This window comes from Bidens hawaiensis, unplaced genomic scaffold, assembly GCF_021521415.1.
Source record: "Bidens hawaiensis isolate Kalapana, Puna unplaced genomic scaffold, B.hawaiensis_p1.1 tig00018745_1, whole genome shotgun sequence".
In the NCBI taxonomy this organism is placed as follows: Eukaryota; Viridiplantae; Streptophyta; class Magnoliopsida; order Asterales; family Asteraceae; genus Bidens; species Bidens hawaiensis.
In genome coordinates, this window is record NW_027492838.1 from 441,256 (window position 1) to 467,008 (window position 25,753).

At 37.9% G+C, this 25,753-nt stretch overlaps 1 protein-coding gene across 1 annotated transcript; it reads left to right on the top strand.

Annotated features, from left to right (window-relative positions):
- Positions 1-1,258: 1,258 nt before the first annotated feature.
- On the top strand, positions 1,259-24,676 carry LOC143556804 (serine carboxypeptidase-like). Its single transcript, XM_077046044.1, has 8 exons — positions 1,259-1,537; positions 1,898-2,066; positions 2,128-2,247; positions 2,346-2,489; positions 2,557-2,707; positions 5,200-5,288; positions 5,380-5,641; positions 24,414-24,676. Exons 1-8 carry the CDS (start codon positions 1,266-1,268, stop codon positions 24,674-24,676), a joined length of 1,470 nt encoding a protein of 489 aa, XP_076902159.1. The 5' UTR covers positions 1,259-1,265.
- The last annotated feature ends 1,077 nt before the right edge of the window (positions 24,677-25,753 follow it).

Here is a 25,753-nt window from a genome sequence, read left to right on the forward strand (position 1 = left end):
TCACTATAAAAAAAACCGTGGTTAATCTGTAAGAATTATCTACGGTGTATTTGCTTGTCACTGGTAGCGCTTCATTAATTATGTTAAGTATGATACGCCTTCTCAAATATTAGGGGTTTTGGGGATAATTTGTGTCTTAAGAAGATTGAGAATGAATGATAAGCCATTAATTAAGCCTTGTGATATTTGTCACAAAGCTAAACAAACTAGGGAACCATTTCCTTCACGCAACCATAAGACTACTAGCTTTAGGTGATGTTGTTCACTTAGAAATATGGGTACTCTTTAAGGTTACAACTAGAGAAGGGTTCAAACTTCGAAGGTTTCCTCACAATTGTTGATGATTATTCCCAAATCAAACCCTCTTTGTCACAATTAAGAACATTTGGCTAAGTTTTTATACAAACTGTTGGTAATCAAAGTCACAAAAACTGTTTTTTGTATTAAAGGGATCAAACCACCACATCTTACAAAGACATTTAAACTACCTATTTATACTAAAACATGCTACTTAAAAGCTGCAGAAATCTGCTCTTGCAACTTGTACAAGTTGCTACCTTATCTTCCTAGCAGTACATTAATCTTGTAAACTGAAACATATTCTTGTTTAGATGATGAAACACTACATTAATTTTTAGGCATATATGCAGTATTTTTAAAATCTTATACATATATATGATCCAATAATTATAACAAATCCATAAACTTACAAATTCAATATCAACAAAGTTTTTATAAACTTACAGATTCACAATAATAATAATAATCTATTAATTAAACTTAACACACAATGAAAAAACGCTCACGCTACCAAATAAAAATATAAAGAAAATTTGACCAATAAAGTGAGAGTACTGTTGGTTTAGCTTTTAATTAAGGGATATAGATACATACGCAATTCCCACAAAAGTACTTAATTTAATTTTCAGAATATAAGGGTCACAAAGCAATACTAAAACCACTTATACTTTTTGTTTGTTTGTTATACATGTTTATTATAGTTACATAGTTCAAAGTATTGGTATGCTTCAAGGAGAAGTGGAGAACTAATCTATATATGTGGTTATTGATTTAATTTATACACGCAAACCATCAATGTAACATCATAAACCATTACATGGTTCAATGTCACAATAATTTACTATTAACTGAATTAACTTAAGAAGAATGAAAATAAGTTTGTTGGGATGTGATTCCCGCCAAATAAAGGAAAGACACACTGCTTACCTACTTCACCCTATAAATTAATTATAACCTTCAAATTAATGAACTCTCAAACAATGCCGAATCCGATGATCGTTTCCTCTTTAATAATTCTACTTATTCTTGCTCCCATGCCTTTTACGACGTCATTTCCGTCAAATGTAGCCCGGAACGAAGTTGATGTGTCACGATCGTCGAGTGATGGTGAGAAGAAGCTGATAGTTGAGAAGCTGTTCAAGTTCCCCGGTTTTGATGATCCGGATCATGGAGCTACAGTTGAAGATTTAGGGCATCACGCAGGATATTATCGAATCAAACATTCGATTGCTGCTCGGTATGAACAAGTTAACTGGGATTAAAGTCGAAAAATAGGTCAAAATTAGTTAGAATTGGTCAAACTCAGAGTTTGTCAAAATATTTGAAGTATTTGAAAAATTAATCATGTTCTTGAAAAATTGCATAATGTATGAGATAATCCAAGTGCTGTAGAATTTGGGATTAGGTGTCGATTAGTTGCAGTGCTATGACTGGATTTCAGCTAATCGATCCCTAAAATCAGTACTAGTCAAAAGTGGCGAAGTATCTGAAAAATTATACTTAAAAAAGTCTATATAAAAAAATTTGTATAGATCTACATAATTTACTTATTTTTTTTTAATTATACCTTCCTGATTTTGAATTAAAAATTTTGCAGGATGTTTTATTTTTTCTTTGAATCACGGGGTCGTAAAACAGATCCAGTGGTTTTGTGGTTGAATGGAGGCCCAGGATGTGGAAGTGAGATTTCTCTATTTTATGAAAATGGTCCATTCATAATTCAAAAGAATTTATCTCTTGTTTGGAATGAGTATGGCTGGGACCAGGTAACACATCTATACTTTGTTTATATGTTAACCAACATAATAATTTATTTCTTGTATTTAGGCATCCAACCTATTGTATGTTGACCAACCCACGGGAACCGGCTTTAGTTACACCTCTGATCGTAGAGACATTCGCCATGATGAGCAGGGTGTGAGTAGGGACTTATATGATTTCTTACAGGTTTGTTCTATATATGTGTTGTTGTTAAGTATATACATGTAATTATGCAACACTACACGTTCAATTCTATGGATAATGCTGATTATGTTTTGATGCAGGCTTTCTTCAAAGAACATCCTGAATATACAAAAAATGACTTCTTTATAACCGGAGATTCGTATGCAGGTCACTACTGTCCTGCTTTGGCAGCTAAAGTCCATAAAGAAAACAAAGCCAATAAAGGAATCCACATAAACCTCAAGGTACAAACTTGTGTTTCTTGTAAGCATTTTGGGTTTGTGTATTTTTATGTACTTTGAGTGATAACAGGGATTTGCTATTGGAAATGGGCTCACTCATCCGCTAATTCAACACAAAGCTTACCCTGATTATGCGCTACACATGAAGCTAATTAAGGAGTCGGATCGTGAAAATATTAACAAGTTACTTCCCGCGTGCGAGAAAGCTGTCAAACTTTGTGGTAACATTATTTCATATATCATAAGAAGCACTTGAAGCAACAATACAAGATATGCTTCAAGTAAGCCGGGCCAAACGACCAAGTTGGGGTCGGGTAACGGGTCAAACTGGGTTCGGGTCAAAACATATCGTTTCAAGTAAGAGTTGTGTTCACGGGCTGGAGGATATAACCTGACACGAATTTGAACACGGCCTAAATCGAACAAGACACACATATTTATAGGTTGACCCGAACACGACCCATTTGACTAGAAAGAGCATGTCTTGTATTTAAAAGTGTAGACGAGTCGAGCCTCAGCCTGTTTAACCTAAAAAGTTTGGCTCATTTCGAGCTACATTTCTAAAGCTCGAGCACAACTCGTGAGTAGTTTTTCAAGCTTGATCTCAACCCATGAGTAGTTTTTAAGCTTGAGCTAAGCTCGCTTATTATTTATTTATTAATTTAAATATATTTGTACTTATATATATATATATATATATAGAGGATGGTTCAAGAGAGAAATGATATTATTGTAAGAAATGAAAGAAATTAATATGGGCCACTAGTTTTGTTTTAAGTTTTAAATGCTTAAAGTTAAATAAAGAAAATATTAATCATTCTCTTCTTCAATTAATATAACTAATAAACCATAATACTTATCTACTTAATTAATATAACTAATTAAATTATTATAATTGGAAAATATTAAGAATTCATTTATTTTTATAACTTATTTTTTGTGTCTTAAATTTTTATCCTACACAAGTATAATTTATTCATATATTAAAATTTCTTTCTATCCAAAACTAATTTCTTCCAACTCAATATATTAATATCCGTCAAAAAATACTCACATTATAATGAATAATACCAAAAAACTATTTTACATGTGTTTGCATTAAAAATCAACAAAAAACATACAACCTACACAAAAACGTATAATCTACACTTGTTCTAAGAACAAGACAAATATAACCTACACACGAAAAACATATAACCTACACACAAAATTCATAATCAATAAAATACACATGCATACGGAAAGATATAACCTACACACGAAAAACATATAACTTACACACGAAAGTTTTATCTTACACAAATACAATTTATTCATATATTAATTTCTTTTTATTCAAAACCAATTTCTTCAAACTCAACATATCAATATCCATCAACACGTAGTTACATTGTGATGAATAATACAAAAAACTATCTTACACATGTTTGCATTAAATGTCAATAAAAAATATACAACATATACAAAAACATATAAGTTACACTTGTTCTAAGAATAAAAAAAACACATAACCTACATACGAAAAACATATAACCTACGCATGTGTAGGGTGTGTATCTTTGTGTAGTTTATATAATTGTTGATGTCGAATTACAAGTATAAGTTGCATGCTAAATGTATGTTGTACGTTTTTATCGCTCAAAACAAGTATAGGTTATATAACTTTGTGTAGGTTGTATATTTATTGTTTACATTTAATTGACACATTTGTATGATATTCTTTTTTATTATTATTTATGACAATAATTTTTATAGGCAAACCAATTGAAAAAAAAATATATTATGTTTTGATATTTAATGTTAAAAAACATGCTAATAAATTGAGTGGAAATTATTTTTTTAATATAAAAAATAGTATTATATGAATAAATTGTATTTATGTTGAATAAAATGAAGAATGTGTAAATAAAACTAAAGTAGTTTTTTTATATTTTTAATTATTATAATTAAATTATTTAAATATATTAATTAGAGAGAGATTTATTATGGTTATATTAATTGTATTAATTGGAGAGAGAGTGCATTTATTGTTGCATTTACATCTTTTTTATTTATTTTTTAATATTTAAAACCTAAAATAAAACTAGTGGCTCATATTCATTTCTCTCATTTCTTGCAATAATTTGATTTCTTTCTTGAACTTAAACACACACACATATATATATATATATATATTATAAATATTTTATTAACTTAATAGATATTAATATATTAAATAAAAATTATATAAATAATAGGCTTGTTTAGGCTTGTGAGCCAGCTCGAACTCCATTAGTGAACTCAAGCTCGTTTATTTAACATTCTTATTTATAGGCTCAAGCTTGTTTAAGCTTGTCTCGATTTGAGCTCTTATCGAGCTGATCTTGAGTAACTGATGAGCGGCTTGACTCATTTACACTCTTACAATCTTACTTGTATTATTGCTATTAAGGCTAATTGAATGATTTTGTTGGTAATCGATCAAGAAGCAATTTGAACATGCTATATATCAATCTGATATGAACTAGCATTAGATAAACAAGAATTGAACAAACTACACTTTGATTACGTGAGAATATGATGCATCGTCAGACACATACATACGCGTTTCAATGAAACGACACAACCCTATTTACTAATCAGTTTGTAACTTCCATTGTTTAGATACTTACCCTTCAACTAAGTACAAATATACAATAAATCCTATATAACAGATTTTCTGCACTTTATTCAGGCACTAACGGAACAACAACTTGTATGGATGCATACAAGTCTTGCTACATCATTTTCAGCTCAATCAAAGCTATTATTGGCAATATCAGTGTAAAGAGATTTAATCTAATATTTTATTATAATTAACATTATTTAAATTTCTTGTGAGATATATAATCAGTTATCTTCTAATATGTTGCAGCATTATGACATTAGAAAGCAGTGTGATCAGCACAAGGAATGCTATGATTACTCAGACACAATTGCTCTTCTTAGCAAGAAATCTGTTAAAGAAGCTCTTGGGGTCAAAGACATTGACTTTGCTCTATGCAGTGAAGTTGTACGTAAAGCCATGCTTATGGATATCATGAGGAATATGGAAGTTGGTATTCCCCACCTTCTAGAAGATGGGATTAAGATGCTTGTATATGCTGGAGAATATGATCTTTTATGCAACTGGCTTGGTTAGTGTTTATTGGCCCAAGTTTAAATCATCTGTTTGAACATTAATATATATTAATATTAATATAATATTTGTTGGATTTTGCAAATTGTTTAGGTAATTCAAGATGGGTTCATGCAATGGAGTGGAGTGGTCAGAAAGAGTTTGTTGCATCCGCTGATGTTCCTTTTAAAGTTGATGGTTCTAAAGCGGGCTTATACAAAACACATGGCCCACTCACTTTCCTCAAGGTACATAATGCAGGACACATGATTCCTAGGGATCAACCGAAGGTAGCTTTGAGCATATTAAAAAGGTGGACTAGGGGGTCACTTGCTGGTTCTTCTATGTAATGCGATGTTAGCAGCGAACGTGATGGTGCGGCTAATTGTTTGTAGATAAACTATATGCGGTTTTAACTGATTTAAACATTAAGAGCGTTATATTTTGGATGAGTTATTTTTTCTGTTAACTGCGAATTAGTTTATAAACCAGTGGATATTGCTACATATGCACGCTTGGGGTTACAAGTTGATTCGATTAAAGAATTTATTTGGATTCTCTAAATGATATATTCTTCATGAAAAATAACACAATGATTACTCGTCATTAACACTCGATGTCTTCCTCGTTGTAAGCAATACTTTTAACTACATGCTTAGGATTTTATTTATAGATGTGGAAAAAGAAGTCAATGATATTGTAGTAATTAAATGCTATTTGTTATCTTTTGTAATATTCCAAAGTTGCTCAAAGTGTACTTTATGAAGCTATGAACTATAATGAATACAATAACAAAGGTGATTCGGCTGACAATACCCGCCAAGGTCGCAACGCTTATCGCAATCCGCAGTCGTCTTACAAGGTATATCACGAAATTGGTCTTCACTTATAGATGGAGTTTCTTCGCTCACTAGTGATCTTTCACTAGCAAAAACATGTGATGTTTGCAAACCTGCAACATATAGTTCGTCATCAACAAATAATGGGCATGCTAAAATACAAACAGGATCAAAAGATAGAGAGTACCATATATAGACTGAAAACAACATTACAACCAAGAATGTCATCTTCAATGTAGTTGAGTTCATGTTTGAACACATTACAATAAAATATGTTGAGAAGTAAAGAGTTGCTTTGTATTTTGATGAGAATAACCACTTATGCATTCACCTATGTATACATATAGGCTCTAAAATCTTCTTAGACTCATACATGTTAGGTTATGTTATGTTATGTTATGTTCTGGTATGATATGCTACGATATGTTATGCTATTGTGTTATGTTACACTACAATTCCAATATATGCGTATATTGAAATTGCTCGATTAGTTGATACGTGAGAATGTGACTCTGTTATGCTATTGTGTTAGGTGTAGTTTGGCTTTTACCTTTATAAAGCTTAATTTGTGATCGAGTTTTAATATTAATTTATAAATTATAACTGCTTTTATCACATCATTTTCTCATCAATTTGGTCAAGCAATCATTATTTCATGAAAATTAACATCATAGCATTCCTAGCATGATTACTCATCACTAATGCTTTCTCTCACCGTCATTAAAGCTTAACAACGAACACCATACGCGTCACTACTAGACATTAACGTACGGCACTTTTAAATATAAAGACAAACATGTAAAGGAAGAGTAAATAATACTTAAATAGTGATTTGTAATCTTTTATAATTAGCCATAGTTGTTCAAATTGTGTTTCTGAATTATTGAAATATGGTACAATAACAAAAATGGCTCTTTTGACAAAACCCATCAATGGGGCAACGCTTCTCGCAATCATCATTTGTTTTACAAGGTATTATGTCTTCAACGCTAGATTGAGTTTCATCTCTCACTAGCGATCCTTCATTAGCAAAAATACATGATTTATGCGAACATGCAAAATATACTTCGTCATCAACAAACTCGGAATATGCTAAAATATAGAAAAGGATTAAAAGATAAAGAGTACCATAGATTAAAGATAACATTACGACTAAAAATGTCATCTTCAATGCAGTTGAGGTCATGTTTGAACCAATTAAGACACACTAAGTTGAGAAGTAAAAACTTATTTTATATTTGGATGAAAGTAACTTCTTATGTATCAACCTATATAACCCATATATATAAGCTCCAAAATCTTCTTAAACGCATGAATGTTTATACTATGTTATGTAGTGTTATGCTGTTATGTTTTGTTATATTGTGTTATGATGTGTTTTGTTTTGTTATGTTATACTATGCTGTGTTTTGTTTTGTTATATTATGTTGTGTTATGTTTTGTTAAAACTCTTTTGGTAAATATAAAAATATAAAAAATTCAAAGGGTCCAAATGGATTCATCAAATAAATGATCACGTTTATGATCTTTTATGACAAAGACTATTACAATGTACCTTTTTTAAGAAGTATTTGTATGTACACAGCTTGAAAATAATATTTATCGTTTTTTAGACAAAATAAGTAATTTAAAAATAGATTATGCTATTCTAGTGCATTATTAGTAAAACATAAAAGCTTTATCACTTGTAAAATGTATAAATTAATAGTTAAATATTACAAGTAGAAGAGATAAGTATTTTTTACGTTTATGTGGTGAACGAGTGGATGCTAACCAGAAAAGGTCATAATCATAAGCAGGTTACAACACTAAAGGTAAGTTTAAATCCCTAAGGGCAGTTCGGGTATTTTATAAGAAATTTATGTTTCTGTAAACCGGTTTATGCACCTCTAGACCTGGCTATTAAACTATTAAACTTGGGCTTCTTGTTGTGGGTTGTAAAAGAGACTTCAAAAGCTTATGTGACCTGGCACACCATGGGGAGGGGTTGGGCCATATAAGATTAGGGGCGTCAGTTCCTGACATGACCCGATACTGACACAGAGAAATATAGGTTTTGGGTCGGCTGACACCTTAAACAGGTCAACCTGAACCCGTTTAAAAAATTGATCAACCCGAGTACGGCTCGTTAAAAAGTGGGTTGACCAGTACGTTAACCCGTTTAAGAATTTTAGAAAAGTTAATATTTTGATTTTAAGATAAGAAATTAAGAAGTGTTAAATTTTAAAGTTTAAAACTTAGATTTTTTTAAGTTTTCATATATTTATTGACTTTTGAAAAGTAAAACTAATTTTTTTTAAAAGACTTTTATCTAGTTTTCACATCCAACATTTTTATTCAATTAGTTATAATTGTCTATTCATAGATAATTTCTATTCATTTGTTTTTATTTGATCTAAATATGTAAAAATCAAGTTTCTTTATTGAAAATAAGAAATGAACACACAAAAATAATTTGATATATCATAAATTACTTAAATGTTTTATATGAATAAGGATAATTAATTGTTAAAATTGTAAGTTACTAGCTATTACTCATATTCATAATTGAACGTAAAAATGGGTTGACGAAACACGACACAATTTAAAATAAGTCAGCCCGACTCAACACGAATAGATATATGGGTTGGGTTAGGGTCAAGAATCTCAACCCGCTAACCTGATATGATTGACACCCATATATGATAGACAAAAGAGAAAATGGTGGAGCCCAAATGCTATCACATGTTCTACTCGACATATTAGCTAATAATATTTTATTTTGATTGATTATTAACTACCAGATTTATGTTAAGTAAACAATACACGTTTTCTGGCTCATAAAACCTTCTTGTTTTGCATCACCAGACATAATCCAGTATTGACATTTTTTTTGGCCCGTTTACTTATAAATATATTTCGTACCAGAATCATTTATTGTTCATTCTCTTAAATGCTTCATACTTTTTCAGCTAAATCTATAGACTTATGTTTTATAGTTTAATTGAATCAAGGATGCACATGGCCAGGTTCTTGATCATGAATCATATTATCGCAACCACAATACGAATAACTTAGTTGAGGTAATTATTAATAAATCGTAGTTTCAAATTTCTAATAGAAACTAAATAAATTCTCTATATGATATAAGTAACAACACAATGATTTTTTCCAAATGTTTTCTTGCATATAGGCAATAAAACACCTTGTTGCCTCAACTTGTCATGGGTTTCTATGTATGGTCTCAATCTTTTAAGATCACTCATCATTCTTGGAGTCACTTTCTTACCAAAGTCAAAACTGTTTCACAAGTGACATGCTTGTGTGCGAAGCAACAAACAAGTGTGATTCAGAATGGGCCGATACATTAATATCGCCTGAACCTGCATAGTACATGGCATGTTTCAACTAACATATTAGAAAGTTTTTTCTATAAAATATCAAATCAAACATTTCATACCTTCTTGACGCATACAAACCCTTTAAAATTCTACATCCTGCTTGACGCGGTACGGGCCTTTTTTTTCAACTTTTTAGAAACAAACTAAAAATTAACTATTCTTATTATTTTATAAATTAAGCGGATTGTGTTGTCAAAAAGCAATCAACTTAATGACAAACAATCTGTAATTATTTGGTGGATACAGGCTGCAGGAGTACATAGAGACAATGACCGCTAGGGTTACAGAAAACTCACGGGGCGCTTTCAAATTAACTTTAATTTAATGAAGGTAAATGAAGAGGTAGGTCCCAGCAGAGCCCAGTTGGACCCGCAAGACTCACCTTTAAGAGGGACGTCTGCGCAGAAACCAACTGGGTCCGCAGGACCCACCATGCTCAGAGACGTGACGTCCTTACGCGCAGTACGCAAGCTGTTCTCGCAGGAAAAGCCTCCCAATGGTGAAGTACTCTGCCTGTTCCCGCAGCTGCGGATACAAGCCATCAGGGAAGGCTACCTGCGCAACAAAGCTACACGCGCAAGACACTTAACTCTTAAATAATTCAGTAATGTCACCTGAAGAAGGAGTGAGCAAGCCGGGAACACTCCCGCACAAAGCCGGGAGAACTCCCGCCCAAATGAGCCAGTCCGTATGATACTGAAGGATCTTTTGTACTGTACCTGACGAGGTATGGACAAAAGATCTGACCAAGGATACGACAGCTCACTGACAACAGTATGACGAGCAGCACGCTCTTGTACTGTATGTCACTATTAGCCGCTGCCTACTCACCAACCTGTCGGAGGACGTGCATGGCATGGCCTGCAGTTGGTGGAACAGGAATAGTACACAGCCGGCCTGGTCACTATCAGCCGCTGCCTATCCACCAACCACCAGCATGGCATGTGCGTAGCCCACAGTTGGCAGAACAGGAACACTATTCAGCCGGCTGTACCTGCTTGGAAACCTACATTCGGCTATAAATACTCCAACACCTTGGAATGGTATGATTATCTTATATCTTATCTCATATCTCATATCTTGATATATTACCTGATATCTGCTCTAGTCATTCTCTTAATATACACTTATATTCAAGAGCAATCTAGTCTGATTCTCACGCCGGAGGGTGGTCACAAGGAGGTACCCCCCCTTCTCAGTGACGAGCTCACGGTGTCTGTTTTGCAAGTTATCAGAAGAACCATCTTCGCCGGGTCTAACCCCTCGTGGGAAACATCTATTTAACCCCCAGATTATCTGTAATCTGCCCGGGGTCGATTAGTGTTTCTTCATTGGCGCCATCCGTGTATAAAAGCTAGAACTTAATTCTTTTTCAGTTTTCTCAAAACTTCTGGAAAGATGGTTAAAGAAACCCCGGTAACCACAACCCCAGCTACTGGGGGGAATACCGGCGACTACACAGTTTTTACGAACACTACCCCGGTTACCCAAGCCGGGGCAAGTGCAGTAAATTTTACGAACACTACCCCAGTTACCCGAGCTGGGGCAAGTGCAGTAAATAATCTTTCACTGGGATTCACCGATACCCAGTTAGAGAGACAACGAACGAGGCTCCCCCGCCAAACACTCGATGAAGTTAAAGCGTGGGCGGAAGCACGTCAAAAAGAATTCCAAGCTGAGTTGGATGGACGCTTACGTTCACTCCAACAGGCTGATGAATTCGGAGAGTACTTGGACGATGATTCGGAGGAATCCGATAGTGACGCAAACCCTCGTCATAGGGCGAAAGGGAAGCGTAAGGAAACGGACTCCCAACCGAGAAGGCATTTTGGAGAAACCTTCAAACCAAAAAACGCGGGTGGAAACCCACGTGACTTCTCCAAAACATTTAGACCAACTGATGCAAAGGCGGGAACGTCCAAATTTGCAAGGGACATTGCGGAAGCAATCGCCCCGAAAAGTGCCAAACAGATGTCCAACATCGGCACTTATGATGGTATATCTGATCCAGACGATCATTTGAACAGATTCATAGCGGGGGCAACCGTCAGTAATTGGACGGAACCTACGTGGTGTTACATGTTCCAAATGACGCTTGTTGGGCCAGCTAGAGCGTGGTTCGATCGTCTACCGGTCCACCACATCTACGATTGGGCAGACTTCCAGCAGAAGTTCAGCTAACACTTCAGCCAACAAAGAAAGTATACCGAAGAGCAATGGACAATCCTCAACTGCATCCGAGAGGAAGATGAGTCCTTACCAGACTTCATCACGCGCTTCAATTCAAAGAAGCTAAGTCTGGGCACTATTAGCGAAGATCTTGTTCGCGCTGCTTTCATCCAGGGCGCGAAAGACCCAGAGCTCATCCGCACCTTAACGGGTAAAGATGGCATGCCGTCCACATGGGATGCCATCATGACAGCAGCTAAACGCTTTGCGGAAACGGAGAAGCAACTGGGTAGAGATCTCCCCCAGAGCACAAACCTCTACACCCAGAAAACAAGAGAAGACAACGTCCTTACCGCCCGACTAAACAAAAAGCGGAAGCTAGGCATTTGGCAGTCAAGGGTAAACTTTGACACCTCATCCGGCTTGCAACATCGGTTAGGCGGAAGGGATAACGTACAGTCGAACCAGAACTCCAGATGGACGCCACTCACCAAAAGCGTCACCGAGATATTCGACACCGAGAGACTCCCATGGCCAAAGGCTCCAATAATCCGAGAGCGTCACAACGCTGATCAGAGCAAATTCTGTGACTTCCACAGGACAAGAGGCCACAACACCGAGGAATGCGTACACTTGAAGGACATCGTCGAAGCATTTGTCAGAGATGGGACGCTCACGCACCTCGTGGCGTAATGAACGCTGAGCAGACTAATGCGTGTAGAACCCCAGTTGGGGAAAACACGAAAAAAACTGCAGCTTCAATGTCGGAGACCACATACTGCGTAAACAACGAGATTCCGAACCAAGTGCATATCGGCTCGAAAGGCTCGATGACACTCCCAAGAGCATGGAAGGGAGCTCAATTACACAGTTTCCATGTAGATCAATTCCAAACTTGTAAAGAAAAGGCCCAGAGCCACTTCTAATGGAAATGATTCTCCTTACCACATTGATGCTGATGGTCTTACATTTATACTTAATGAACTTTCCACACCAATATGCCGGTCTTCACCGCATACATAAGTGGGGAAGTCGTTGCTTGTGGAAGGCGGCAAAACCCGCATAAACACAAAAAACGGCCAACCTTCACGCAGGACGGTCATAGGTAAAGTTTGGTGATCCCACTAAATGAAAGTGCCGGTCTTACCCGCACAAATCATGATAGAGGAAACCGAACTAACCTATTGACAACCACGCGTCGAACGGTTAATTTATTCAAAACACTGATATGCCGGTTTTCACCGCATAAATAAGTGTAAAGAAATCGTTGCGGCGGCAAAACCCGCGTAAACACAATAAACGGAAAACCTTCACGCAGGTCAGTTATAGGTAAAGTTTGGTGATCCCACTAAATAAAAGTGCCGGTCCTAACCGCACAAATCATGATAGAGGAAACCGAACTAACCTATTGACAACCGCGCGTCGAACGGTTAACTTATTCAAAATACTTAGAAAATTTCTAACGGAAGGATGAGGAAAACCTCCACGCAGGTCAGATATAGGTGAAGTTTAGCCATCCTATCAAGTGCAAGTGACGGTCTTACCCGCACAATCACGAAGGAGGAAGCAAAACTTCAATCTATTATCTACCACGTTCAAAGGTTAACTTATTCTAAACACTTAAAAAATTTCTAACGAAAAGATGAGGAAAACCTCCACGCAGGTCAGATATAGGTAAAGTTTGGCCATCCTACTAAGTGCAAGTGACGGTCTTACCCGCACAATCACGAAGTAGGAAGCAAAACTTCAACCTATTATCTACCACGTTCAAAGGTTAACTTATTCAGAACACTTGGAAAGTTGCTAATTTAAACTAAAGTATGCATGAGCAAGTCATATAACGTTTATAAAGCAAGTCATCCAGTGAAAGTAGCGGTCCTACCCGCACAAAGATTTATATTTCATAATAATTCAAGTATTACAAGAATGGCCGGGTATCTACCCGCCTACAAGAATATAAATCTATACAATGTAAACCTATCCTAACAGTGGGAAGGGATCTAAAGGTTCAAGCTTCAGGACCACTTCCTCCAAACCCACTTGTACCCGCACCATCAGTTGGCTGTGGCGGTTCAAGGAAGGTCTTAAGAATGGTTAGCCCATCATCAGCAGCAGCAACTTCGTTCACCTTCTCCACTACCGGATGCGGGAAGGCGGCATACTGGTTCACTGCTTGGTCATATACAGCTTCAGTATCCACATCATATAAAGGGAAGTTGGAAGGCGGGATGCCCTTCTCAACGAACCCTAGACCAAGCAGGAAGCCGGCCTTTTCCCCATCCTCATGAGAAGCGTTGAGGGCTGCGCTCATGGCATCGTCGTATGATGTGTCCGTGAAGACTCGATGCACAACCTACAAGAAAAAATACAAGTATCAAAACCTTTTCTATGTACAAAGAAAAGCGTAAAGATATTATGAAATTACGCATACCTGAGACAACGCTTCTCGATAGCTTGAGCTTGGTTACCGGCGCGTTCGGCTTCACTTTTGTTAAGGTTGGCGAGCAACACTTCCTTAGCAGCAGCCTCTTCAACGCCCTTTAGCTTCCGCTTGGTGTGGTCAAGCACGCCCCTCTGGTCCAAGATCTCTTGGAGCTTCTTGGCGTCTTCCATAGCCAAGGCATCATGAGCCTGCTGGAGCCTCTCTAGCTTGGCTTTAAGCTCCTCATTCTCAATGCGTAGAGGCTCAGCAACAGCTTCAGCCTTGGTGGCCCTCTCAGTTGCGTTCCGTGCAGTTTCCTTAGCCAGCCGAAGCTGTTCGTTAACAGCTTGGGCAGCCTTGGAACGGGCCTCAAGACGGGCCTGAACTTCAACTTCAAGGGCCTGGAAGGCCTTCTCCTTTTCCGCAGCCACTGCGGCAAGCCTCTTGTTCTCCTCCCGGATGGCCCGCGCCTGAGCCACTTCCAGGCTACGCGCCGTCTTTAACTTGTCGTTTTCACGACAAAGTAACTCGACGCGCGGCAGCATCCGGGCAAGGAGAATCCGCAATTCATTCGACAGCCTACCCTCCTGGTAGCTGGACATGGCTTCCCCCAGCGCACCAGCGGGGGCGGCGTGGCGCGCCCATTCGACGCATTCTACAGGCGTCCGAAGGTTTGTTCCTCGGCGGATGTTCCATCGTGGAACATACACTTCATTGGAATCCGACACTGCAAAAGCAAAAAGCAGTTAGGAAAAGATGATATATAAAAAACATATATAAAATAAAATAATAAAAAGGCCAAAATAACCCTACGCACCTGTAGGGTCGACGACAGGCCTGTAGCCGCCAAACCCATCACCCGAACCTAACGGATATCCATCCAAGAGGTCAGGCAGATGGGAAGGAGGCAGAGATTGGCTTGACGCCCCAACCCCGGACATACCTGAAGGACCGGCTGTAGTCGCCGGCGCCGGAGGAGGCATAGCGGAGGCCGCCGCGGTAGAAACCAGCGGAGGTGAACTCACCGGAGGTGAACTCACAACCGCGGCCGCGGCTGCGGAAGAATCCACAGTAACATTCACCGCCGGCTCAGTGAAGGAATCAGTGAATTTGGCACTGATAGCCGGCGGAGATGTCATCACAGTTGGAACAGTTGGCTCAACCGGGTGAGCAACTGAACCAACAACTGAAGCAGGCGCAGACGCCTGGGTCATCACCTCAGGTAGGTTGACCAAACCTACCGTCATGGGTCCGGAGGTGCTCATCCCCGCTCCGCCCTGGAATGCGGCAGCATCCACGCCTGCACGAAGACAAGAGATATTAGTATAATGGCGGAAAGCTATGCAGTAAAAATAAAGGAAGATTATACTTACGGGTTTTCTTGAGCCTAAAGGTGCGAACAGGCGGGGACGAACCCGATGGAGCCGGCCTCTTCTACCGGTCACCGTCGTCGTCCTGGGCTGCTCGGAGGTGACAGTCGTCTCAGCCTCCGGAGCAGTGGTCTCAACACCACCTGGGTTCCCCGCCGCCTCCTCGCTCTCGGTCTCCGAGTTTGACCGGTTCCCCGGATCGGCAGTGGAGGCAACCTTCGCCTTCCCCTTCCCGCCGGCAGCCTTCTTCTTCCTCGCCAATAAAGGACCATCTGCGGATTCCTCATCAGAAGATGACAAAATTAGAGGAATTCCCGTAGAGGTTTGAGCATTGAGAGGGCGAGGGTCAAAAAGTTCTTTACCTGGCCGCCTGGCGCTCAGGATCTCGTGGCCTGGCGGGTAGACCTCCACGAACCGATCCGCCGTTTGCTCAAGGATGGGCAACTCGTGCTCATCTAGAGCACGAGTACCCATCCGAGCGGGACCATCACTCTCCCGCGGCTGCAGGAGAGACTGCAAGTCGTTTCCCTCTGAAATAAAAAAAGAAACAGTTAGAAGAAAAACCTATATCAACAAAGAAGACAGAGCATACCGTAAGGGACATAGTTCAAACCGTATTCGAGGACGATGGGAATCTGTGACGCCTCCTTCCACACCCGGCTCATCCTGAGCATCACCATCCCGGACTCCGCAAAGCGGTACACCGGAGTCTGGATCCGGGAGATCTTGGCGAACCACTCCGCCTCCTGGTGGTTGAGGGCGTGAAGGGCGGGGAGTGCTCTCCCATTCTTAAACGTCATCGCAAGGGGGACGACGCGAGCGGAGATATAAAAAAACTCCCGCTTCCACGACCGAAGACTGCGCTCGGTAGCGCAGATCTTCAAACCCTTGATCCGATTGACCAAGGTGTACCACCCCTGGATGCACCTCCAGGAGTAGAAGGTCATCAACCGATCAACGTGGGGCTCCACGCCCAGAATGAGGCACACCCACTCAAAGTGTCGGATCTTGGCGATCGCCATCGGGTGTACCTCCGTCAGATGCACACCGTGCCTCTCCAAGACATGGTATACAAACTTCGTCAATGGGAACCTGAGATTCCCATAAACGAAGAATGCAGCGTACACCCCTATCTTGCCCTTGGGGGCATCGTACACCGTCTGGTGTGGCTCCGGAAACTCAGGCTCGAACGGCTCGAGCATGAACTTCCGGACGACGTACTGATAGAGGTCGGCCGGAAGAGCACACTGGCACTCGCCAGCAGTACTCTTGTCATCCTTATCGGAAGTGGACGACGGATTCTCGACGAACACGTCAGACTCCTCGGCAGCAGCCTCAACATCATGGGAAGAAGACATTCTGGAAGGATGAAAGGCAACCATTTCAGAAAGAATATTCGCCGGAAATCGCTAAGAAGGAGAAGATAGAAGTGAAGGTGTGGATTACAAAGGACCCTCTCCCCCTTTATATACTCATCGCAATGAATGCGATGAATTTAATGCGGAGGAGAGAGAAAAGAGCTGGTGCAATGAAACTATGACACGTGGAAAAAGCAAGCTGGCAACAGCTGTTGACGGGACGCGCGCCGTAAAATCCGCACCCACGCGCCCAAAAAATCGCGCCCACGCGCCTGAAAAAGCGTCTGGAATGACCATGTACTGTCACGTCGCCATAACTTCCTGCACGTCCTGACACTGTCAGAAGAAACCGTCGGACGACGTTTCAACAGTTTGGACTGTTCTTATCCTTTCACCAACTCTTCGAATTTCAAAAAGATTCAAAAAGATTCAAAAGTAAGCGGGAATATACCCCTTACCTTGGCAACCAAGTAACTATAAGACAGGTGCGAGTACAGTGTTAAGGCAAAACCCTTCACATACTTAGCACCTGCAGGGAATTAAAGCCAATAATACCTCGGCAACCAAGTAACCATAAGACGGGTGCGAGTACAGTGTCAAGGCAAAACCCTTCACATACTAAGCACCCGCAGGGAATTGAAGCCAGGAATACCTTGGAAGTAAAGTAACTATAAGACGAGTGCGGGTACAGTGTCAAGGAAAAACCCTTCACATACCTAGCACTCCGCAGGGAATTGAAACCAAGAAGGATCTTCTGGGCCATGCTTGCGGAAACGGGAATGACATCCCCGCATAGTGGGAACGTCGAGAACTAGATTGTTTGAAGCTCCAAGATGGAATTGGTTGTTTAACATAATTGATCATTATGTTCAAAACTACCAAAACCTCATGGAGAATCTACACAAGAGGTACTCAACGCTCCTGACTTGCGAGGATGTTACAGACCTACCCGCATCATACCCAAAGATCAAGCAGAAAAGTCGGGAATTTCTGCACGTGACATTAGGACTTCCGCGGGAAGAATCCCCATGGAAAACCTTAAAATTAAACCCTTTTCAAAACCCTTTGCTTAAGTCCAAAAGTTCACCTCACTTATTAAATTCATGAGAAGAACATTGGACTGGGGGGACTTTAAGAGGTAGGTCCCAGCATAGCCCAGTTGGACCCGCAAGACTCACCTTTAAGAGGGACGTCTGCGCAGAAACCAACTGGGTCCGCAGGACCCACCATGCTCAGAGACGTGACGTCCTTACGCGCAGTACGCAAGCTGTTCCCGCAGGAAAAGCCTCCCAATGGTGAAGTACTCTGCCTGTTCCCGCAGCTGCGGATACAAGCCATCAGGGAAGGCTACCTGCGCAGCAAAGCTACACGCACAAGGCACTTAACTCTTAAATAATTCAGTAATGTCACCTGAAGAAGGAGTGAGCAAGCCGGGAACACTCCCGCACAAAGCCGGGAGAACTCCCGCCCAAATGAGCCAGTCCGTATGATACTGGAGGATCTTTTGTACTGTACCTGACGAGGTATGGACAAAAGATCTGACCAAGGATACGACAGCTCACTGACAACAGTATGACGAGCAGCACGCTCTTGTACTGTATGTCACTATTAGCCGCTGCCTACTCACCAACCTGTCGGAGGACGTGCATGGCATGGCCTGCAGTTGGTGGAACAGGAATAGTACACAGCCGGCCTGGTCACTATCAGCCGCTGCCTATCCACCAACCACCAGCATGGCATGTGCGTAGCCCACAGTTGGCAGAACAGGAACACTATTCAGCCGGCTGTACCTGCTTGGAAACCTACATTCGGCTATAAATACTCCAACACCTTGGAATGGTATGATTATCTTATATCTTATCTCATATCTCATATCTTGATATATTACCTGATATCTGCTCTAGTCATTCTCTTAATATACACTTATATTCAAGAGCAATCTAGTCTGATTCTCACGCCGGAGGGTGGTCACAAGGAGGTACCCTCCCCCCCTTCTCAGTGACGAGCTCACGGTGTCTGTTTTGCAGGTTATCAGAAGAACCATCTTCGCCGGGTCTAACCCCTCGTGGGAAACATCTATTTAACCCCCAGATTATTCGTAATCTGCCCGGGGTCGATCAGTGTTTCTTCAGTAAAGGTTCGACCTGCTTATACGTTTCATCCTGTTTTTAAAGTTATTAAAATACTTAACGTAATACGAGTTCAAAAACTATACTTTTAACAAAAAAAAGTAAATAAGATCTTTTCTTTTCATCAATTGACCATTTTCTTATAAACTGGTTAAAATTGTCACGCGTCTAAATGCATGATAATTTGAACCTCAAAGTGTGGCTTTTGACACAAACTTTTCAACTTGGGTAGTTAAGATCTAATCAATGATTCAGTATACTTAAAGCCTTTACTTTGTTTGTATAAAGTTCTATTAAGGCTATTGGACATTTTCATGTTCTGGCGTTTTTAGATTCAATTGGCCAGTATTTGGAAAGAAAAAAAAAGTGACCCTGAACTATGTAAATCAACCCACAACCCAAATCTCAAAATGGAGGTATGATGGTCGTTTTACATTCAATATTAACTTAAAAGTACACTTGTGTTTTTTTTTTGCCAAATGGATTGTTTTATTAAAAAGTGTCAATTTGGCAAAGGGTCAAATGGGTCGTTTTAATATATATATATATATATATATATATATATATATATATATATATATATATATATATATATATATATATAAAAGTTCCCCGGTTTTGCTGATCCGGTTAATTTTGTGGAGGATGAAAGTGACGTGTTACGATCATCTAGGGATGGTGTTTGAGGAGAAGCTGGTTGAGAAGCTGTTTAAGTTCCCCGGTTTTGATGATCCAAATAATGGAGCTACTGTTGAAGAGTTAGGACATCACGCAGGATACTATCGGATCGAACACTCGTTTGATGCTCGGTATGAAAAACTTACATTACTTCTTGCTAAGTTTGGTCTTTTTTTGTTAATTTTTACGAGTTTGTGATTAATTGGTGATTGACCAGTAACTAATTGGTCAAAATTGGTTAAAAAATCGGTCAGAATTTGTCAAAATACTTGAAAATTATAGTTGTTCTGTAAAATTATAAGTATTAATTTGAAAAATTACATAATGTAAGAGATTATCCAGGTGTTGTAAAATTTGGGATTAGACATCGATTAGTCAGAGAGCTATGACTCGATTTCACGTAATCGATCCCTAAAATCAGTACTAGTCAAAAGTGACGAAGTATCTGGAAATGATTGGAAAGCTTATTTACTTAACTATAACCAGACTTGATATAGCTTATATCGTTCACTATCCGAAATGGGTGTTTTGTTTAGTAAAACTGGTCTTGAAGTTACTGGGTAAATGGATTCGGATTGAGGAAGATACCTTGCAACAAGGCGAAGCGATACATATTTGGTTTTAGTGTTTTCATAGGTAATTCTACGATTTCTTGGAAGAGGAAAAAATAACAAACCGTGTCTCGATCTTCAGTAGAAGCTGAGTATCGAACTATATGTGTAGTGATTTTAAATTTTATCAACTTAATTCTTTCATTAATATGAACCATATTACTTATTGATTTGTATTTATATATTTTATAGATTTAACTTTCATAAAAATGAAATAGAGAGCATTTATACGTCGCATCGTTAAATTTGGGATCTTTAAAAGAAAATTTTAAGAAGTGACACCCCCAACTTCTACTTTTAATGATGTTTACAACATACAAATAGTTGATATGGCACCCCGCTAAATGGTCATATCCAGACAAATATTAAACTTAATTTCTTTACGTTAATTCTCACTTTATTAAATTTTGATAAGTTTAATCCCATCAAGTCTAGCAAAATTACACGTAGCGGTAGTTTTTATAAAACACCGGGTCACACACTGAAAAACTCAACGAACACTAACGTTGGTGATAGAAAATATTTAATGCTAAGAACGTATTAAACAAAAAAATACATAAAAAAATATATTTATTTGGTTACAAGATCAAAAATAAAATTTACGATCGACCAAACCAAACGTAATTTTATTTTAAATATTATTTCTCGCAAAATGTCATTTACGTGTGCCAGTGTGATAGACGGGTACGGATGGATTCATGGATATTTTATATATAGATGAGCGAGTGTTTGTTTTATCAAAAGTTTAATTTGAAATCAGTTAAGCAAAGTATACAAAAATTAAATTTGAAATCAGGAAGACAAAATTAAACAAGCAATGTAAGGTTTCTGAACAATACCAATTAAGCAGCATACGAGTATTCGATTCGATAATAACCGGCATGATGACCTAACTCTTTAACAGTAGCTCCATCCGGATTAACAAAAATTGGGAACTTAAACCACTTTTCAACTAGCTTCTTCTCACCATCCCTAATCGAAGCAATCGGTGCAAGAAGAAGAAGTAAGAAGAAGAAGAAAGAAGAAGTTGTAACATTGTTTTTTTTATCATATACAATTTGGGGATTTTGAATAAGGCTATATATAGACGTTATTTGGTTTTGTTTTCGTACCAAACTCAATATGATTTAGTAGCGGCAATTAATTAAGTGTATGCAATTAGTATTTGTTACTTTAAACATTATATATCAATAAATTTGGGATCTTGATTACCTATATCTTAAAAGAAAATTAAGAGTAAATTTATACATTATCTTGATTATGCATCCAACCTTTTCAATTTTAAGAAATATTAGTTTTGCATTTCTCAACAATTTTCGTACCTTGTCAAAAGGCTGAGTAATGAAAGATGGTAAATAGTTTATACACCGGTGATCATAATGTAAAGGTGGGTGTAATTATGTTTATAATATACATGCAGGGGCGGACCCACATAGTGTGGATCGGGGTCCCGGGACACCAATGTTTTTTAAAAATTTATTAGAAGCGGTATATTAAATTTTTTGAGGACCCCATAAGATTTAATACTTGGAACTCATATTATTAATGTTGATGTGGTCTGGTGGAAAGTCCCTTGTTTTATCTTTGAAAGGTCATGGGTTCAAGTCTTACAAGGCTCAGTTTTTGGTTTTTTGTGTTAATTTTTAGTGTTAATCAATCATTTGATTGCTAATGTTGCAATGATAACTTTGGAAACATTCAAACACCTCTAAAATACATATCATTGTTTTCAACTTTATGCATGGTTTTCTTTAGAAACATTCAAACACTTTAAAATATCAGTTTTATTTTTCACTAGTTTAAGTTAATGGTTTTCAACACATGCTTATGAAAGGGTGGATCTAGGTTCTATCTCAAAAATGTTTAAGAAAGGGAAAACAAAGTGTTTATGTGTCAACCCGACCCATTTTGACCCGTTCAGGTAGTGATGATTGAAAAGAAAGTTTTATTATGATATTGTTTTTTATTATGTTCTTCGCCTCGACCCGACCTGAACAACGACCGACCCAAAAAATTTGAACATCGAAAATATGGGACCCCATTGGCAAAAAATCCTGGGTCCGCCACTGTATACATGTACTTAAAAGTAGTATTTAACAAACATAAGAGAAAATGATTTTAAAGTAGCAAGAAACGTGTTTTCGAAATGTAATATATACGTATTTATATTATACACGTAAGTTTTCTTACCAATTATGTTAAACATTTCAACTAATACTTTTCCTAAAGTATAATACTTTTATTTTATGTTTATATGGTTATGGATTCTTCCTGTGATTATGGGTATGGAACGGGTGTTCAAATGGAGTGTACGAAAAGAGTGTCTACTTTGGGGGCAAAGTGCCATCTTAAGGATTAATGAACGTCATTCGGATAACACGAAACCCTTTATATCAAACGATATTTGTGTTGTTTTCATTTTGTAAAAAACTAAAATGAATAATTGTGGTTTAACAGTTTTTTAAAATTATATTTTGTATAAACATATAGGCTTAAAACATATTTATTTTTAATAATCATTTTGATTTTATGTATTTTTTTATAGATACATTAGTTTTATTGTGATGTAAATAAGCATATGAGTGTCTTGGGGCTGGGTTCTAGTAGCAGAGACAAAACCCTGATTTCAAGTCACAGAAAGTATGAAATTTATTGTACAAAATATAAAATGAAAATAAGTCTACGAATAATTATGTAAACCTTACATGTAATGTAACCCATGGTTTGAGAAAGCTAACATTTTAAGTGTTTAATTATTGAAAAGTAACTTGTTTATATTACTCATTTATATTTGCTATATGGCTATATGCTATTCAATTATAATCTCTAAATTTGTTAAAAACAACTTTTGAATCCTAGGGGCTTAGATGTTTAGGGTGGTAAGGACAAATACGTTAAGAGGAGATTATTATTAACAAAATTTTTCTCCTTGTATCAATAAAAACAAGTGTCTGTTGGGATGTGATTCCCGCCTTAATAAATCAAAGACAAACGACACCGTTTACTTCACTCTATAAATATATAAACTGATCAAGTCCTTCAAATCTTCAAATTGTCACTGAAACAATGTCGAATTCGACGTTCATTTCCACTTTCGTTGTTCTTCTTATTGTTTCTCCCATTGCCTTTACGACATCATTTGGTTCAGAAAACCCGTCAAATGTAGCCCGGAAGATGTCCGTTAACGTTCTGGAGGACGAAAGTGACGGTGAGAAGAAGCTGATAGTTGAGAAGCTGTTCAAGTTCCCAGATTTTGATGATCCGGATGGAGCTACAGTTGAAGATTTAGGGCATCATGCAGGATATTATCGGAGCAAACACTCGCATGCTGCTCGGTATGAACAAGTTAATAGGGATTAAAGTCGAAAAATGGGTCAAAATTATGGGTCATAATTTGTCAAAATATTTGAAGTTTTTGAAAAATTACATACAGTACATAATTTTGAAATATTGCATAATGTAAGAGATAATCCAAGTGTTGTAAAATTTGGGATTAAGCGTCTATTAATCGGACATCTGGTCAAAATTGGTACTAGTCAAAATCGGTGAAAATTGGTCAAAATCTTTGGTTAAGTTATAAACTTTTAATGATGATTTAATACTTTTGAGTTCACACATCTGGGAATCTTACCATGCTTATGGATATTATGAGGAATCTTGAAGTTGGTATTCCACGCCTTTTAGAAGACGGGATTAAGATGCTTGTATATGCTGGTGAATATGACCTTATATGCAACTGGCTCGGTTAGTGTTCATCAGCCCAAATTTAAATAATCTGTTTGAATATTAATACATATATTAATGTAACACGTGTTCAATTGTGCAAATTGTTTAGGTAATTCAAGATGGGTTCATGCAATGGAATGGAGTGGTCGGGAAGAGTTTGTTGCATCTGTTGATGTTCCTTTTGTAGTTGATGGTTCCGAAGCGGGCTTGTTGAAAACCCATGGTCCACTTGCTTTTCTCAAGGTTCATGATGCGGGACACATGGTTCCAATGGATCAACCGAAGGCTGCTTTAAGCATGTTAAAGAGGTGGACTATAGGGTCACTTTCTGAGAATGCAGCCGAGCCTGAATCTCCTGTTTCTTCTATGTAATGTGATGTTAGTAGCTAGCCCAATGGTGGGCTAACGGTTTGTAGATAAACTATATTTGTGTATCCACTTCAAAGATTCTACAATGATTTCATTCGATGATTGCTTAATATTCTCTTCTATTTTATCATTGACTGTGGATTACTGAGTGGATCATACATTGATATATTTAGTAATTTTTATTAAAGATATATGTGACTAATAATATAAAAAAAACAAAAAATTGAAGTAGTTAAGTAATGCTTTGTGACAACATACTTATATTCTGGAAATTAAGAAGAGTGATTTTGTGGGTTGTCAATTATGTATTAAATAAAAAAGTTTAATTCAGAATTTATTTTTGTGAATTTGTAAGTTCGTTGATTTGTTATATTGAATTTGTTTAAACATTAATATTTCACATAAATTCTGCGAGTTGAGACATATTCTTGTTTAAACGAGTAAACATAGTAGACAAACGAAACGAGTAACAAACTTTTCACGCGCGACCTTGTTTCAATCAAACTGATATGCTCCTTTGCGTCTCCTCCCTACCGCCTTGCGAACCCCAACCAAACAGCCCACAACCACCAAAACTATGGTTCAACTTCCTATTGTGCGCAAAAATGGCACTTTACTCGATTTCAAAACATCTTCAGAATTTGTATCAGTTCGAAAATTGGATCAGACTTAAGCCCAAATTTTTTCCAACCACTAAGCCCACATTATTAGATGAGGTAGACTCACTTGGGTTGGATTGGGCCAGAGACCATAATCTTGGGCCAGAAATGTTCGTAACGGGTTAGGCATAGGTCCAAGAGATGCACTATCTGATAATTAGGTTGTTTTTTATTCAGCCCACCACTACCACCAGCTACATGGGCCGAATCATATCTAGTACCCCTTGACCCTTGTAACTGTACAAAAAGGACTTTGGTTCAAAACAAAAAAAAACGCGCTCTATTTTGTTTTTGTAAAAAAAAAACACTATCTGATCATGACCGGTAGCCCCTTATAACTAAATAATATATATTTAATTGTGTTGAGTTTGATAATTTATGGAGACAAATTAAGATGCAAGTCATAACTCATAAGGTTCAA